At 40.8% G+C, this 17,316-nt stretch overlaps 2 protein-coding genes across 2 annotated transcripts; one reads left to right on the forward strand and one right to left on the reverse strand.

Annotated features, from left to right (window-relative positions):
* Positions 1 to 307: 307 nt before the first annotated feature.
* Positions 308 to 4,679, reverse strand: rab4a (RAB4a, member RAS oncogene family). Its single transcript, XM_079290398.1, has 8 exons — positions 4,574 to 4,679; positions 3,608 to 3,688; positions 3,242 to 3,356; positions 2,441 to 2,503; positions 2,183 to 2,337; positions 1,803 to 1,898; positions 1,389 to 1,522; positions 308 to 689 (listed from the first exon to the last, which is right to left on the reverse strand). Exons 1-7 carry the CDS (start codon positions 4,587 to 4,589, stop codon positions 1,407 to 1,409), a joined length of 642 nt encoding a protein of 213 aa, XP_079146524.1. The 5' UTR covers positions 4,590 to 4,679; the 3' UTR covers positions 308 to 689; positions 1,389 to 1,406.
* Positions 4,680 to 5,033: 354 nt separating this feature from the next.
* phf10 (PHD finger protein 10) lies at positions 5,034 to 16,812 on the forward strand. Its single transcript, XM_079293944.1, has 12 exons — positions 5,034 to 5,160; positions 6,718 to 6,827; positions 8,339 to 8,469; positions 8,664 to 8,747; positions 8,883 to 9,007; positions 9,088 to 9,237; positions 9,627 to 9,736; positions 9,932 to 10,079; positions 10,304 to 10,456; positions 14,354 to 14,462; positions 15,191 to 15,379; positions 15,647 to 16,812. Exons 1-12 carry the CDS (start codon positions 5,089 to 5,091, stop codon positions 15,742 to 15,744), a joined length of 1,479 nt encoding a protein of 492 aa, XP_079150070.1. The 5' UTR covers positions 5,034 to 5,088; the 3' UTR covers positions 15,745 to 16,812.
* The last annotated feature ends 504 nt before the right edge of the window (positions 16,813 to 17,316 follow it).

The raw sequence follows: 17,316 nt of genomic DNA on the forward strand, positions 1-17,316 counted from the left end.
GAGGCAGACTTGGTTAGCCTCGCCTAGCTAGATCTAAAATTCCAAAATCCACCGAATAACGCCTTAAACGCGGTCTAATTAACACGTTACTTCTTCTTTCTTGAACGCAAAAGGAAAGACATTTCTAAAAATGTAAACTTTTCTTTTAGAACGGACCAGTGTGTAGGATCTAGTGGGATCTAGCTTTGAGGTTGCAGATTACAACAAAATGATGAAAACATAAAGATGACTTTTTTTCAGCCTATAGATCCTCCTAAACCCTACACACTGGTCTTTACAGTATTCGAGATAGAAAGTAAATGGGAATAGTAATAAGGGAGAAAACTAAGATGTAGGGTTAGCAGGTGTGAGGGCAGATAAGTAGAAAGGTGGGGGAGAGCGAGAGAGAGAGCGAGAGCGAGAAGTTATGTACATGTCAGCAATACACATCCTGATTGGAGGGCTAGGAAAGGTCTGGTCCAATAGTGGAGCAGAATGTTGAAGGGTGGGCTGTCTCTGGTTACCTTGGAGAGATGCTCAGAGTTCTGAGGGGGGGTGGGCGGGGCAGCCATGACAACAAAAGTTCTGAAGGCTCTGAAGATTGGTGTGAAAGGTGAAAGGTCGGAGAGGAGTCACCAGCATAGCGAGGTGAACCCTGGGTCCCCCGTGGCCGTTCTTCTCCTGGTCTTCACAAGCCCGTCAGAAACACACTGATCACACAAAGAGAGACGTAGAACTTAACCACATGTTGGAGGAAGGAACAAAGACAAAGACTTATGGACCCAATGAGCAACTCTTATTAACTCATTATTGGGGGAAGAATTGCAGAGGTACGACCTACTTCCTGTTTGCAAGCAAAAGGCCTGCTGACCCAACATCATGTGAATGAAGTCAACTTCATTAAAAGAGTAAGTCTGCTGATGTAGCTTCATACTCTCTGTACTTACATTGTGGTCTTTTTACATTTGTGAAGATTCAAGTCTTCAATAGCAACACATGGACCTGGGGCTTAGAGCCAGACAAGCTGGGGAAGATAAATGCACTGTAAGTATTGTATTGGTCTATTCGTGGGCTAAGTTGACAAACACAAAATAAAAAATATCTTGAACCTCATCCTTTAAGTGACTCGTGAATGATTACTGGCATGTAAATCTTCCAGACTGACTTTAATGAGGGCATCTCAAAGATGCCTCCTCTCACATTAATTGAAGTTTGGACCAACTTTAAAGAAGCAGTAAAATAAATATGTTTTTGACTAAACTAAAAATGTAAATCTGAAGATGAGTGACAGCAGACAAAGAATGTCTGAGAGCAATGAGCAGTATGTTAAGACCTTATTCTGTGGCATGAAACAGAATGAACATCATCATCCTAAGGCACACACAGTCCAAACACACCGGCCCTTTCACCTTGTCTGTGTGCGTCCACTAGCAGCCACACTCCTGGGTGCCCTGTGGCTGAGCACGGCGAGGAGAACGAAGCTGTCGTAACGCAGCGTCGCCATACTGGATACCTGAGCCCATCCTCTCTGGATCCAGCTCGCCTGAAAATCAACACACAAGATGAGTGAGGACAGAGACGTGAGAGATGTGGGCTTCATGTTGGGATCTCCACCAACTCTGAAAAAATGGCATTTATTTTTATTGCAAATATTTCGTTTTTAATAATGGATTAAGTTGTTTTGGCTTTCACTTTGAAGATTCTCGATGAGGACTGCTACAGTGCAGGCTCTGGAGTCATACCTAAGCCTGTCTGATCCTGTGAGGATAAGAGGGGATTCAGAGTCGGGGGTCATGGTTATAGGTGAGGATGGCAGTTCCTACCTGACTCTATCTTGTTGAGGATTTTCCGAGCGCACTGGACAAAGGCCTCTTCAACGTTCTCTCCTGTTAGAGCACTGGTCTCCAGGAACATTAGCTCTGACACACACACACACACACACACACACACAAACACACACGGCAGTCTTAAAAATACATTTACTTTGAGCAGCATAATTATTTACACAACCAAAGTAAATTGCAATAATTTCCAAAAAATGTAGATGCTGATTACATGCCAAAAAGAAAAAATCCTTCCACTAACAATAACAGGTCAAAGCCTGGATCTCCCTTCTCCTGAGAGAAACTAGTCCCCCAGTTATTATCAGAGGTTTTGAGAGGAACTATCAAAGCATCACTACATCTCAAACTGTTGAGCCTACCGTTCTCCTGAGCGAAGCGGGAAGCCTCCAGGAACGTGACCTCTCTGTCCGCGTCCAGATCCTTCTTGTTCCCACAAAGGATGATGACGATGTTCTGACTGGCCAGCATCCTGGCATCACTCAGCCATGTGGTCAGAGCGTTGTAGGTCTCTCGACTGCAGCGTACAGAGGCAGGAAGGGTTACATTGTAGGAAGGAGAGGGGAACTGATGCCGAGGCAATCTGAAAGCATGTGCTGTGATTGGCTAGAGTGATTTACCTTGTGATGTCATAGACCAGCAGAGCTCCTGCTGCACCTCTGTAGTAACTCCTAGTCACAGACCTGAGAGAGAGAGATAGAGGGGGGGAGAGAGCGAGAGAGAGAGACAGAGAGCGAGAGAGAGACAGAGAGCGAGAGACAGAGACAGAGACAGAGACAGAGACAGAGACAGAGACAGACAGACAGACAGACAGACAGACAGACAGACAGACAGACAGACAGACAGACAGACAGACAGACAGACAGACAGACAGACAGACAGACAGACAGACAGACAGACAGACAGACAGATAGATAGATAGATAGACAGATAGACAGATAGATAGATAGACAGATAGACAGATAGACAGATAGACAGATAGACAGATAGACATAGATAGACAGATAGACAGATAGACAGATAGACAGATAGATAGACAGATAGACATAGATAGACAGATAGATAGATAGACAGATAGACAGATAGACAGATAGATAGATAGATAGATAGATAGATAGATAGATAGATAGACATAGATAGATATAGATAGATAGACATAGATAGATATAGATAGATAGAGAGAGAGACACACACGCACACACGTCAGATGTACTTACACGTGTGTTTGACACGTCAGAACATCAGTGTTCCTGAAACGTGTATCTGTGACCTCGGCCTTTCACCAGAGCAGTCAAATGTGGTACAATAGATTTAAACAGTATGCATGTGGTTGAATAGAAATGACGTATGTGCACAGGGTCCAAATGTGTTGAGAAAGAGGGTAAGGGGGTTGAATTAGCTTTGTATGTATTTTTCCCTACCTGAACCTTTCTTGTCCTGCCGTGTCCCAAATCTGCAGTTTGACCATTTTGTTGACCACATTGATGATCTTGGAGCCAAACTCTACTCCAATTGTGTGGTTGGATTCATCCTTAACTGGAAGACAACATAAAATGGGTTAATAATTAGATGCAATACATAGTGATGACCTACAGTGTGTATTTTCAATGAGGAAAAGGCACATGTCACTGATCATTAACTGGAATTCTCTACCCGACATTGAAAAGGCTCATCTAATTGATGTGTGTTGATTAGTAAACGCTGCAGTACTGCACTCACATTAGAGGTCAGAGCAACTGTCTGTCAACAGTACATAATGAACGGCGTGTTGTATCTTTCTGACTTACATCTCTTCTCTATGAACTGGTGCAGCAGACAGGATTTGCCCGTTCCAGCGTTCCCAATCACCAGGAATTTAAACAGGAAATCTGAGGTGAGAAAACACAGAAATGAGCGTGTAATACATCCGACACAATATTTGTCTGTTATCATGATTGTCATACCTAGAGCCAGAGCTGTGCCATTATCATCTGGATGATGTTAGCTTATCACAGCTATATTGATATCAACACACACATTTTATATATATATATATATAAGCCATCTGATATTAAGACATTGCAGTACAGAAATGTCAAAAATATGTTTGTGATAGTGTAGAAATAGTTTTTTTCACAGTAGAGGATTTGTAAGTTATTTTTAACAGTAAAATGTTGTGCTCAGCACATATCTTGGTCACAATTATTGAATAACCATATTTAATTGTGTGTGTTTGTGCTCTCATATATTGATGTCACCATTTCCCTCAAAAGTACATACCGTCCTAAAACACATAAGAACAGAATACAGCATAGTAGTACACAGCTTTAGGGTGTACAAATATACAGTTATGCTTGCACTCTCATATATGGATGGCGGTGGGATTATGTGCAGTAGTAGTGGCCCCCACGGACCAGTATCGCCTACATATGTACCCCCTACATCTCGTGTACTATGACTATGATACAGAGTACACGTCTCAGTCTGATCTTCCCACCAGCTCCATCATCCTCATCCCTTTTCTCTGGTGTCAGCTTCCTGTAACCTTCACAAACGATATATTTTATCCCCACAGCCACAGTGAAATCTACCGTAGAACCTCTCTGGTATTACTTTCGCTGACATCGCATTACTTAAAGGCCAGCAGCCTCCCGTTAGCCTGTCTGCTATTGTTTACGGTGAGAAAAAAGCTCTCTCGGCACACCTGCCTCATCCCACCGCTGTGGCTACGCGAATACGTTAACGGCCGCTACCGGTCGAAACAGCCTCCTTACCGTAGGAGTCCGACATCGCCAGTGTGGCGTTTGGACAGCAATAGGAAAGTAAATTAAAAATAGATAGTTGACAAGATGGATAGCTCGCTAAATTAAGGCAAATAGTCCTGTTGATGATTTCCGCGGATTCCAGCTGATTATTCCCTCCGACTTCCCGTACGTGGTTGAGTCTCTTTTCTTTTTTTTCAAAATAAAAGCCAAGCCGAGCATGGTAATGATTGAAGACTGCCTCCGGGTGGTGGTGTTTGAGGCTTCTTACACAAACGCCTTTCAATGCAATTACATTTCGTTTGTAATAATCATATCCTTAAAATAATATTCAAATCAACAAAGTATGTAATTATTGTGTGTAGAATTGAGACACCAAAACTATTACAAGCACAACCTACACTCCAGCCCAGAAGGCGGCGGTTATGCACGTTTGCCAACGACCACAACACCTCTCAAGAAGAAGAAGAAGAAGAAGAAGAAGTGGCTAGTGGGCTAGCCTAGCTGCAGGCTTTATTTAGAGAAATATGGCTGCTGTGCTCCCCGTCAGACCGCCCTGCGACAGCAACCCCGCTACTCCTGGAGCACAATCCATAAAGGTAACATTTATATTACGCAAACAACAACAACACGAATAATAAGTAGCTCGGTTCACGGAGCTATGCGCGGTGTATTGCTCCGCTAACGGCTACTTGCGTCCATGACCGTCAACTGATGGCGACGCGCGCATCACCCTTTTGTTTTCAAGTGTGTCCTGAAGGATATAGGGCTCGTTTGCTGTTTCTGTGTCGTGTTGAGTAACATGCATTTCTGTGATTCATGCCCACAGGAGACACACGCAGTAAAATTGTATTGATATGATACGTTAACCTTTTCTATGCCTTTGCCTCCCCTGTTACCACCTCTATATGCACGCTCATGCATTTGTTTTGCTTGGTACTGCCGCAAATGTGTTCCATGTGGGTAGCCACATATATCCTCCATTCATCCATTCTGCTGTGCAAGGAGAACACTACAGACAAGACCCAAATCTCCAAAATTAAACACATTAATGTAAACTACTGTTGTTTTTGAAGTATTCAAATCTTTATTGATGCTTTTGGAACAAAATACTTAAGGAAAAAACGATCAAGTCTAAAATACACATTTTTAGGAATGATGCCATTTTCATTGACGGCTGAGGTCAAAATGTTTGAATAAGCATGTGTATTACTTGTAGTTCAACCTGTTATATACAATCTGAGCTCAACATACAAAGCCTTTAACATATGGCTGACTAATGTGCTTGCATGCGGATGGAAGAAGATGTTTCAATAATGTCTCTGTGCTTTCAATCTTTACCTGCTGCCGCCTGGAATGTGTGTAAATTCCTGCAACTGTGACTAACGCCACCAACTCAGAATCAGAAACCGTTTATTGCCATCTTATGTTGAACATACAAGGAATTTGACATGACGGGAGGTGCGTAACATTTAACAACAATCAACAACGAGCAACAATGCAAAGTAGAACAAATTCAATTTACAGAAAATATAAGGTAAAGTAAAATATAATAAAGTGAAATATAAGATAAAGTGAAATATAAATAAAGTGAAGTAGAGTGCACAAGCGGTGTAGTGTGAAAGTGTCCAGTGTGATAGAAGGGATGTGCGGGGGAGTGACCGGAGGGAAATTGTCCTGGGGATGACAGAGTCAGTGGGGGTCCCGGGCTCTGTTAATGAGCCCGACTGCCGACGGGAAGAAACTGTTTATGTGGCGTGAGGTCTTGGTCCTGATGGGCCTCAGCCTCCTACCAGATGGAAGGGGCACAAACAGTTCATGTCCAGGGTGAAAGGGGTCAGCTACAATCCTTCTTGCTCGCTTCAGGGTTCTTGAAGAGAACAAGTCCTGGACGGACGGCAGATTTCAGCCAATCACCTTCTCAGCAGAGCGAATGATGCACTCTGCTGAACTGTACAGGTTATTGCTGTCAATTGCTGAGGAATTAAGGCCTGTGCTTGTGTGGGCTGTAGGTCCAAGGATAAAGAGGTTTCAGAAACAATATGACAGATTTTGATCCTGGCTTTATTAATAAGGACCCTGTGAATTTTGCCAACATCACATACAATTATTGTTGAATATATGTCAATCATTGTGTTTTAATTTTTCCTCTGTAGGAGGATGTAACAGAAGAAGAGTCCAATGATGGCAGCCAGCCACCCAAAAGAAGGAGAATGGGTTCAGGAGACAGCTCTCGAAGCTGTGACACCTCCAGTCAAGACCTCTGGTAATAAAAATCACACAGTTTCATTGTTCATTCATATAATCATCATGTATAATGTATGTGTTAAAAGCCAAAGAAGTAACTGTAGCCAGCCTCAGTCTCATGTGTTCCCCTAATACAGCGGTTCCCAAACTTTTTAGGCCGCGCACCCCCTTCTACATCCCGACTGGGTTCGCGCACCCCCCCCCCCCCCCTTAATAAAAAAAAAAAAAAAAGCAACAGAGCCTTTTAAGCCTTCATAGCCGCATAAGAATCGGACCAATGAGAGAACAGTTTGCTCGCGCGTGGCATTTGTTTACAAGATTTAGTCCGCTGTTAAATGTTGCAGTGTTACACAAACCGAACAAAGGAGCAACTGCAACATTGTATCATATTAATCCCTGAATCGGAACAAAGCAAATGAACTGAAGGTGTGAAAACGCCCTGAAACACTGCAACAAAGTTTCAATATCTTTCAGTGACACAAGGCGTCACTTTTAAAGAGCAATACGGATGCGAGCACACACGCACAGGCTCAGAGGCAGATTATCACATTTAATTTACAATTAATGACCGACTAATGAAGCCAGGATGTCTTCGGACAAAGCATCGATGCGGCGCGACACAGTGTTGTTGGACACCGGGATCATGTCCAACTTTTTTGCTTCTTTCTCCCCAATCATACATTCCACCATCTCTCTGGCAGCTGGCAAGCTCACGTCTTCGGCGATTGTGTGCGGTAGCCCCTTTCTCGCTATTCTGTAACCAGATATGAAGCCCGTAGTGCGTCATTTATAGACCAACACATGAATGACACTGCAGCTGTTTTGGGCTGTTTTGTAACTCCTCCAATTTCGATATAAACGATGTAAGGGGCTTTTGACTTGCACTGGCATGCTTGGTGTTCAGGTGGTGACGTAAATAAGAGCTTCAGACTGTTAGCCAGAACCTCACTGCACACCACGCACTGTGGCTTTGGGGAATCTGCGTTGCCAATCCAAGTGAAGCCCAGACACAGATACTTTTCATCATATTTCCTCTTTTTTTCCCAGTCTGATGCTCTCTCTCGTTTCCTCTTTTTCACCTTGACTCCGCGATGGGCCGATGTGCTCCCGATTTGTCTGTGCTGCACCTCTCCGTTCCCCTCGCCTCCGATTCCTCTCTCTCTCTCTGTCCCTCTCCTCTTTTACGACTGATAGCTTCAGATGTCCCACCTGACAGTTTTTAAATTAAAATTACATTTTTTTTAAATATTTAATATTGTTACACCATCAGACCGCCATTACACTTTTCCTCTCGCGCACCCCCTAGAGGCAGCTCGCGCACCCCCAGGGGTGCGCGCACCCCACTTTGGGAATCCCTGCCCTAATACATACATTATTTAAAAAATACAATTTCCTCATAGCATTTTGGTTTGTCCTAGCTGAGAACCTCTTGGTCTCTCTCAGCTTCCTATCGTCTTCTCAGTGCTCATAAAGAGACACGCCAATGTTTTTAAATCCTCAACCCCTGTTCTCTCTCAACCCGCCTTCCAGCCCGACATATTTCCCAGCAGAGAACCTGACAGAGTACAAGTGGCCTCCAGACGACACAGGAGAGTATTACATGCTGCAGGAGCAGGTCAGCGAGTATCTGGGAATCACGTCCTTCAAGAGGAAGTACCCTGGTAAGACCGAAGTAAACATCTGAAACGGTTAACAGTTTAAGTGGTACATTATCTCGTAAAATACGATTGACTCAAGACTATAAAACATTATTGCATAGTTGTTTGTCTGCTGTCATACTGCTGCTAATGTTCTGACCAGATGAAGAAGGAAGCTCTCCCTTGGCTAGTGATGGTGTTTCCTTGTCACTCTGTAGATATGGAGAGAAGAGACTTGTCTCACAAAGAGAAGCTTTACCTGCGTGAACAGAACGTCATCACTGAAACACAGTGTACTCTGGGTAGGAAACTACACCTAACTCTCTCAGACCAGAGAGAAATATTCTCTACACACAGTGCATTTAGAGTGCAAATAGGCCGGTACCGTGATGCAGTCCAAGTGTGTGTGTGTCAGTGTATCTTTTGTTTAATTTTAGGTCTGACCGCTCTGCGGAGTGACGAGGTGATAGATCTGATGATCAAGGAGTATCCCATCAAACACTCTGAGTATTCAGTCATACTGCAGGAGAGGGAGCGGCAGAGAATAGCTAAAGAGTACGCTGTGAGTACACATCCTAAAAGAAGGCTGATGATACATGTGCGAACACATCTCTTACGCTCTTTGTCTGTTGTCTTTTGTAGCAAATGCAGCAGCAGAACCCTCAGAAGGTGGAGGCCAGCAAGGTTCCTGAGTACATCAAGAAGGCCGCTAAGAAAGCGGCAGAGTTCAATAGTAACTTCAACAGGGAGCGAATGGAGGAGAGGAGAGCTTACTTTGACCTACAGACACATGTAAGTCCAACATAGAAAACATGATCATTTTGTGAACTGATATTATTCATTCAGAAATGTTGCTGTCAATTGGCTGCGTGTTCATTATTGAGGAATGAAAGGCAAGGCAAGTTTATTTGTATAGCACATTTCAACAACAAGGTAATTCAAAAGGCTGTGATTTGATGGGTTGACGGTCTAAAAGATAAAGATGTTTATGAAACACTAAGCCGTATTTTGATGATGAAATACAGCCACATGTCTGCTGAAATCAGAAAGAGGGACAACATGCCTGGACAACAAAAAACATTTTTGGGGATGGAGTGATTTCTATGCCTGTGGAAATGTCAATTCAGAAAAAATATTTTATTTTTATTTTTTTACATGAATTGTGTTTTGTGTTGCCTCAGATTATCCAGGTGCCCCAGGGCAGGTTCAAGGTGCTGGCTCCAGAGCTGACGAAGACAGGGCCTTACCCCGTGGCTCTCATACCGGGACAGTTCCAAGACTACTACAAAAGGTACAGTTCACACTTCGCTAAATGTTTTTACGTATAATTTGCCTCTTTTTTTGTTTATTTTTATATATATATATATATATATATATATATATATATATATATATATATATATATATATATATATATATATATATATATTACACATTACTGTGCTGAATGTTTTGCCCTGATGCAACATTGTGTTGTGCATGGCAGGTACTCTCCCAATGAGCTGCGGTACTTGCCATTAAACACAGCTCTGTTTGAGCCTCCACTGGACCCAGAGCTCCCTGCACTGGACTCCGAACCAGACTCGGATGACGCTGAGGAGGCCAAGGGTGACAAAAAGAACAAGAACTCATCTGTAAGACATTCGGCTGTGTACAGTATACTCTAGTAGCCCATATGAGTCCGATCACACGTCCATCTTGAGTTACTGGTGCAGATGCTTAATTGTAGACGTCTGTTTTGCATGATTTATTCCTACTAATCCTGACTTGGATATCTACATGGAAATACATTATTGTTCATCACTCTTAAGCCCCCTTGTCCTTCACTCTTTCTCCTTCCTCTTCTGTTCGTCTACAGGACAGTTCTTCAGGAAACCCGTCAGACGTGGAGAGCCAAGAGGGAGGAGGGAGACCGGGCCACAAGCCCAAAGCCAAAGACAGGACATCCACGCCGGGAAAAGACGGCAGCCAGCGCCAATCTGTCTCCCACAAAGTCACCCCAGGGTACAAGGTAGAGGACAAAAGCACCTGAACTCTTCTCCAACAACAGCAGCAGCACTTTTCTACCCCCCCCCCCTCCTCCTCTTTCTACTACTACCACTCCCTTACTCCATTCATCCTGCCACCCCTCCCTAGCTTTCTTCACTTTGTTCTCCAGCTTCTACCGTTGGTCAGCTTTATAGCTGGGACAACCTGGCCCACACACAAACACATATATATATATATATATATATATATATATATATATATATATATATATATATATATATATATATATATATATATATATATATATATATATATATATATATATATATATATATATATATATATATATATATATATATATATATATATATATATATATATATATATATATATATATATATATATATATATATATATATATATATATATATATATATATATATATATATATATATATATATATATATATACACACATACACACAGTCACACTTTGGGGGTCCGGTGGCTCCTCCCCCTCTTTGTACCAGACTGTGAGCAATAAGAACATTTTAAAGGATGTTTCTTTTTCCCTGCACTTTCACTTTTTTTGTTTTTTCAGCGAAGACTAATTTTAACTTTAAAAGTTTTTCATTTTGATTGTCTTCAATATACCTCTTGTCTGTCCTCGCTTGTCAAAAAAAAAAAGATACTTCCTAGACAAGTAAGCGGATGTTTTGGCTGCTAGTTTTCCTTCTTCCTTTTTTGAAAAGAAAAGTCTTGTTACTCTGATATAGAAAATATAAACCACATTCAATGTGTGGTTGCTTTTAAGAAGTAGTTGATGTTAACACTAGAGAATTTAAACAGTTTATCTGAAGTGTAGAATGCACTTAACCCTAATATTTAAAGTGTGTATTGGTATTATAATATGCTTTCTTTATACACCATGTGATGTACTGTTTATCTGTCAATACCTATCAAACAGCTGTCCTTATAATGTCATCTTGGAGAGATGAGGACATGCTGACCTTGTTCACACTGTTGCTGAGCTGAGCTAGAAGTGGTCTGTGTGATGTCTGTCTGGGTTGTGAGTCTGCTGGACCACCCCCACATCAGCTTACCTTCGTTATACCCAGTCATGGCAGCGCGTTTCAAATAAATACCTTGACTTTAATCTAAATGTTCAAAGGACTGTAGATGGGGAAATATTATTATTTCAGTGTCCCACTTGTTCCCTACAGCCCACTGTGCTTGACACCTTGATATTTGATTAATTTTTCTAATACTCTATCATTGTTCATGAGAGTATGATGGTCCAGTTGAGTTCAGCTCAGCTTTGTGGTGTGGGCATGGTCTTTTCTAGTGTCTGTTACCAGTTTAAGTGTGTTTTAAGTTTGACTCAACCGTAAGTCATCAGATCATTTTGCATATGCTTTTGAGCTTGCAGACATGGCATGGCAGGTTGGTAGCCAGAATTCACTAGAATTAGTCAGTAAAATGATGTCCCTGTACTGTTTCTGTCACGGGCACAATAGGACATGGAGATGTAATAACTTTCAGGCATTTCTAATTTGAGGGACACGCTGTATACAGAAGTCAACTATGATCAATGATCTTGTAGCGCTGGTAAATCGGCCGAAGTACAATACCTGTAAAATTGAAATGTACCAGTTTCTCCACATGTGACAGCAAGACGTCGCTAGCCGGTCAACGTTACCTCGCTCTGGTCTCCAGTATGTGCAGTGGGTAATAATGACCTCGTGATTAGCAGAGTGGTATTTCATACACGACTCATGAATTAAAAACGAATTCTGAACCACAAAGGAATTAGATCGACTAATTGCCTCTGCAGCAGTATTTTGTTCAGAATGTGTCGATGTGATACATGTTGCATGTTAACATGTTAAATGTATATTGCAACATTAACGGGACATGTTAATGTTGTTCAGGTTAACGATTCTATGAAACGAATCCCTCTGAAAGCCTTTCTGTAGCTTATCCACAGACGAGACATTTAGGAGATAAGAATATTGTGTTCAATGTGTTGCGCAGCTGTGTAGAGTAATACCACATGACTTACGTTCTTTAACAGTGTTTCCCTTGATATCGCTCTTCGTCTTCCTGAGAATGTGCAGTGCTGGTTTGATTCTTAGTATGTCAGACATATTGAATGATATTGATGCGGTCCATTGTTATCACTGCGAGTTGCAAGGTTGAGTAGACTTTCACTAGATAATGTGCATTTAGCCGAGGCATATGCTAAGACACAGCTAAGAGGTTAGCATTACCTCATCACTTATTTACATTACAGAAATCATAATAAAGCTACAAACATGATGTTTAAACCATATGATCTGCAGATCTATAACACTCCCACTTAATTGTGTCTCAGCATGTTTGCCCGTGTGAATTATACATAATGTTCAGAGCTATATGGCTCCATAGAAACTATCCACCAGATCATATAAAAGCAAACACGCCTGAAAGTGAGTTCTCTGACAGTTTTTTTATTTTTATTTATGTCTTTTATGTGCATAAAATACAGCATTTCTTGTGTTTACCAAATTCAGATAATTTAGAATAAAACGGGATTCAACCTCATGAACTGCTCCTGTTCTACTTTCCTGTGTGGATGTTCCCACTGAAGACATGTTTTGACTGTGCAGGCATCAAGCGGACTCGTACTTAAAGACGTGTTGGCTGCACACTGCTTGTAATGGAAGCATTTGCTGCGGCCACCAATACATTTTTACAGTTGTAAAGAGTCAACAGCAACAGGGGGAATCCTTTCACTAAAGATTTCAGTGATGCAGCGAGGCCAACGGTATGAACTGTTGAATTTTAAAGTAGAAATATTGATGAGACTTTATGTTTGCATAGTGAGCATGTATGGAAATCTACACTGCTCTACTTTTTTCTTATTTCCCTCTCCTGCTGCTGTCTGTCTATTAGTTTAGATCTCTGCTTTGTTTCTAGTCTTCAGTTTCCATCATTTCCAAACCATGTCCTCTATTGACCCATAGTCTTCTCTCTGTGGCTGTTTAGTGTAACCTGCTAACTTCCTGTGAGGGGACATTTTAATGAAGGATGTCACTGTCTTCAGGCTTTCAAAGTAAACGGACTGTTAACTTCATGAGTTACTGGAAAGCAAAGTTAATTTCGTAGTTCAGATTTGGTTATTTTTGGTGACAGTACTTTGTCCTAAGGACTGTCTTAAAACAAACGTACCTTAGCACAAAGCTATTTTATGCTCTTAAAGACGAGACATTATAAAATCTTGCTCAATCTTTCATGTTTTAATGAGGCTTCCTAAAGAGGAATTCATGTTTTCATGTTTCTCGTTCATCTCTGTGACATCCTGATTTAAATGGCCCTTCGTTTCCTTATCTTTCTGCTCTGTTAAACTGAAAACTCTGATCTTTTAATTCAATCTGCTACTAAGTAAGCCATCACTTGACTACAGTGACAATAAACCTGCTGTAGATTACAGATGCCACATGCATGCAAGAGGGTCTGTTAGACACCAAACACCGTTCTTGTATTTGTACCTTGAGATGTACTTTAATGTCCTGGTACTTGACCTTTTTACAGTTTATTGTGACGATTTCTGTTTAGTGCTCTGAGGCCCAGTAACCTGGGGATGTTCCCTGCCACAAAGACTAAATAAACAACAAAGAATTAGGTTGGTAACATTTTAAACGGACTAAGTCGGACAGCAGCTTTGATGCCATGTGATGCATTTTGTGTATAAAGTGAAATTATTAGCATATAAGTCATATAGCGTGCCCCCAAATAGTAGAAAATCCTCCGTTAGTCAAGATAAAAATGCTCCTTTTGGGGTTGTTTTTTTCTCCATGCATTAAACGTGTGTTTAACTAATATGTTGTCCATGACTACAGGATACGCGTGTGTTTTATAGCATTATTCTGCCCTTGCAGCCTAAGGTCATTCCCAATGCTATATGTGGCATTTGCCAGAAGGGCAAAGAGGCCAACAAGAGGGGCCGGCCAGAGGCTCTCATTCACTGCTCCCAATGTGATAACAGCGGTAAGTTAACACTGTTCATCTTCAAGGACCGTTTCCTGTTTGTTTTCAGACACACTATCAGCTAAATGTGTTCACTTTTAACGCCGGGTGAATTCATTGTGAAGTGATTCTCCCCAGATACAATGATTACTATAACATAAGCAGGTATCACACATCTGTTATCCCTCTGACTCATTCGCTTAACCTCAGTGGTAGTTACAATTCAACGATGATTTAAATGATTATCATTGACTAATTAATCATTGCTATTTAGTATCAGTAAAGGAAATGTTGAGGTTTCCATTGTACCACCAGTCAACTTCATTTCATTGTGTATAAACAAGTTTTATACTTTCAGGCAAGTGTGTAAACTGCCTGGTTTATAAAAGAGTGTGTTTACATTAAGACAGTAAAATGTGTATAGTTCAAAGTAATGTGGATATAATTCACTTCTCAAATGATTTAGACTGACTGAGCATTGACAAAAACATAGTGGTTCATAGGAATGTCTGCAAAGTTCTTCATCTGCTGGGTCAAACATTCCCAAATGTACAGGCAGCTATGAAAACATGGAGAAAAGGCTGTTCATGGCTATTAGTTTTTAGGTAGTTCTGATCAAAAAACTGTATTTATGTTTAAATGGTCCCAACAATTGTATTTTACAATCGATGCGAGTAGATTCTAGATGAATGTCTGTGTGCATACGTTGTGTATTTATGTGTGTGCGCCCCCGTGTCCGCACACTTTAGGCCATCCGTCCTGCTTGGACATGAGCAAGGAGCTGGTGGGTGTGATCCAGACCTACCGATGGCAGTGTATGGAGTGTAAGACGTGCACCGTGTGTCAGCAGCCCCACCATGAGGACGAGATGATGTTCTGTGACAAATGTGACCGAGGGTACCACACGTTCTGCGTGGGCATGGACTCCATACCTACTGGTGAGTGGACGGGCACAACACACAAGCATCCAGTCAATCTGTGGTGTGGGCAGACCGATACACAACCACTTGAAGTACAGTCTTGATTGTCATTTCACTCGGTGACTGGACAACGAACACTACAAGAGAAAAGCAGACTTGTACACAGAAAATGTCAGTTACAGTCATTCACTTAGTTTATCTGTTTTTGTTTTTGTTATTTAATGTGGGATTGTATTTTTGTTTGTCTCTTGTATCTTGATGAGTGAATTATCTCTGTCTCCTCAGGCCTTTGGGTGTGTGAGGTTTGCGACAAAGATTTCACCACACCCAAGAAGAAGGGAGGAGCGAAAACGCCCAAGAAGTCCAAGTCGGCTCAGAAATGATCGACAGCGTCATTGACCACAATACCGTGACCAAACTCTACACACATGCACATTGTGGCATTTGTTCATTTGCAGAAGCCATTTTAAATGACATCAGATCACTGTGACTCAAAAATAAACAAAAGTGTATCCCTCCTACCAAATACCAACAATGCAAACGCAACATCTTAACCTGCTGTTGGTCTTTATTGATTGACAGGTCTGTAAATACACAGGTATTGATCTTCTCTCTGAGATCTTCGATGATATCAGTAAGGCCTATAATTTGAATCACAATCAGTTAAACACAGAATTGACTTGCCATCTCCAAATCAAACTTTGAATAATGTTTGCGATACCTCAAATGTACTCAACATAATCCAGATTAGGCATTAACCGTAGCATAGCAACTCTTGTTTTGTAATGGTAGACATTGACATCATTCAGAAACGATGTTAAGAGACAAACTTTCAGTGAAATCCATCCAAAAGTGCTGCATCAAATCCTGTGATCTGCTAACCACTAACGGCATCGGTACATTCCTACTTAATTAATCTGATTCATCTCGTAGTTTCTGTCTCAACATTTCTGCTGTGGGAAATTAGTTTCAGTTAAACAAATGGTGCTTTTCATCCGGTACTACTGAAACAAGAGCTCACTGAGTTACTTTCATGACAACATTTTTGTATTGTTTTTCTATTTTTGGTACTTTAAATGAACATGTATTTAATGAGGCACACCAGTAAAGAGTAATCTTATTTAAACTGTCTTAAATGATGACGCGATGCTTGTGATTCTGTGTGATGAAATGTAATGGACGCTGGCTGTGGTCGACCTCATGGCTGCAGCAGGTATTTATTTGTCAGTCTTTGTTACTGAAAGGTTATGTCTCACTTAACATGTATAAATGTTGTTGTCAACCCTTGACTATTAATTATTATACAAAAATGTAACTACTCACAGTAATTACATTGAAATTCAACATCTATCAGCTATGATCGGATAACTTTTTTTTTTTTTTTTTGAATTGTCTTTCAGTAAGCAGTTTGTTTAAGACATATTTGTTGGTAATGATGTCATAGTCACTGAATTGTGTGTGTGTTTTTTTTTTTTTTTTTTTTTTTTTAATAAAAGCTACTAAAACACTCCTGGTCATCCCAAATATATTGTGTACCATGTTAAATTGAATCCCAGTTTTGATGCCAAAGATCAAAACAATCTTTAGTGAAACGGAATATAAATTACTTTGATATTTAAAGTAATTTATATTTTCACATTTTATTCATTTGACAAACCTTCAATACCTTTTAATGGTCCTTTTGAATTATTAGAATTATAAAAATGTTTTCTGACACCTAATGTTTTATTGTTATTGGGGTATTGTGCATGTAATTGAATTTATATTACAGACAAATTGTTATCACATGTCCTACAGGTATTTTTGATCTTAACGCATCCAGTCCAGCAAACTGCAAATCTAGATTTTGCTGATGGTGCATATTAAAATATCTATTCAAGTTTTATAACTGACACAAAATTACCTATTTATAAAGAGTGAATGTGAGACATCAAAAAACAAAAATCTGCTCTAGA

Source organism: Melanostigma gelatinosum (genome assembly GCF_949748355.1).
Source record: "Melanostigma gelatinosum genome assembly, chromosome: 2".
NCBI classification, from domain to species: domain Eukaryota; kingdom Metazoa; phylum Chordata; class Actinopteri; order Perciformes; family Zoarcidae; genus Melanostigma; species Melanostigma gelatinosum.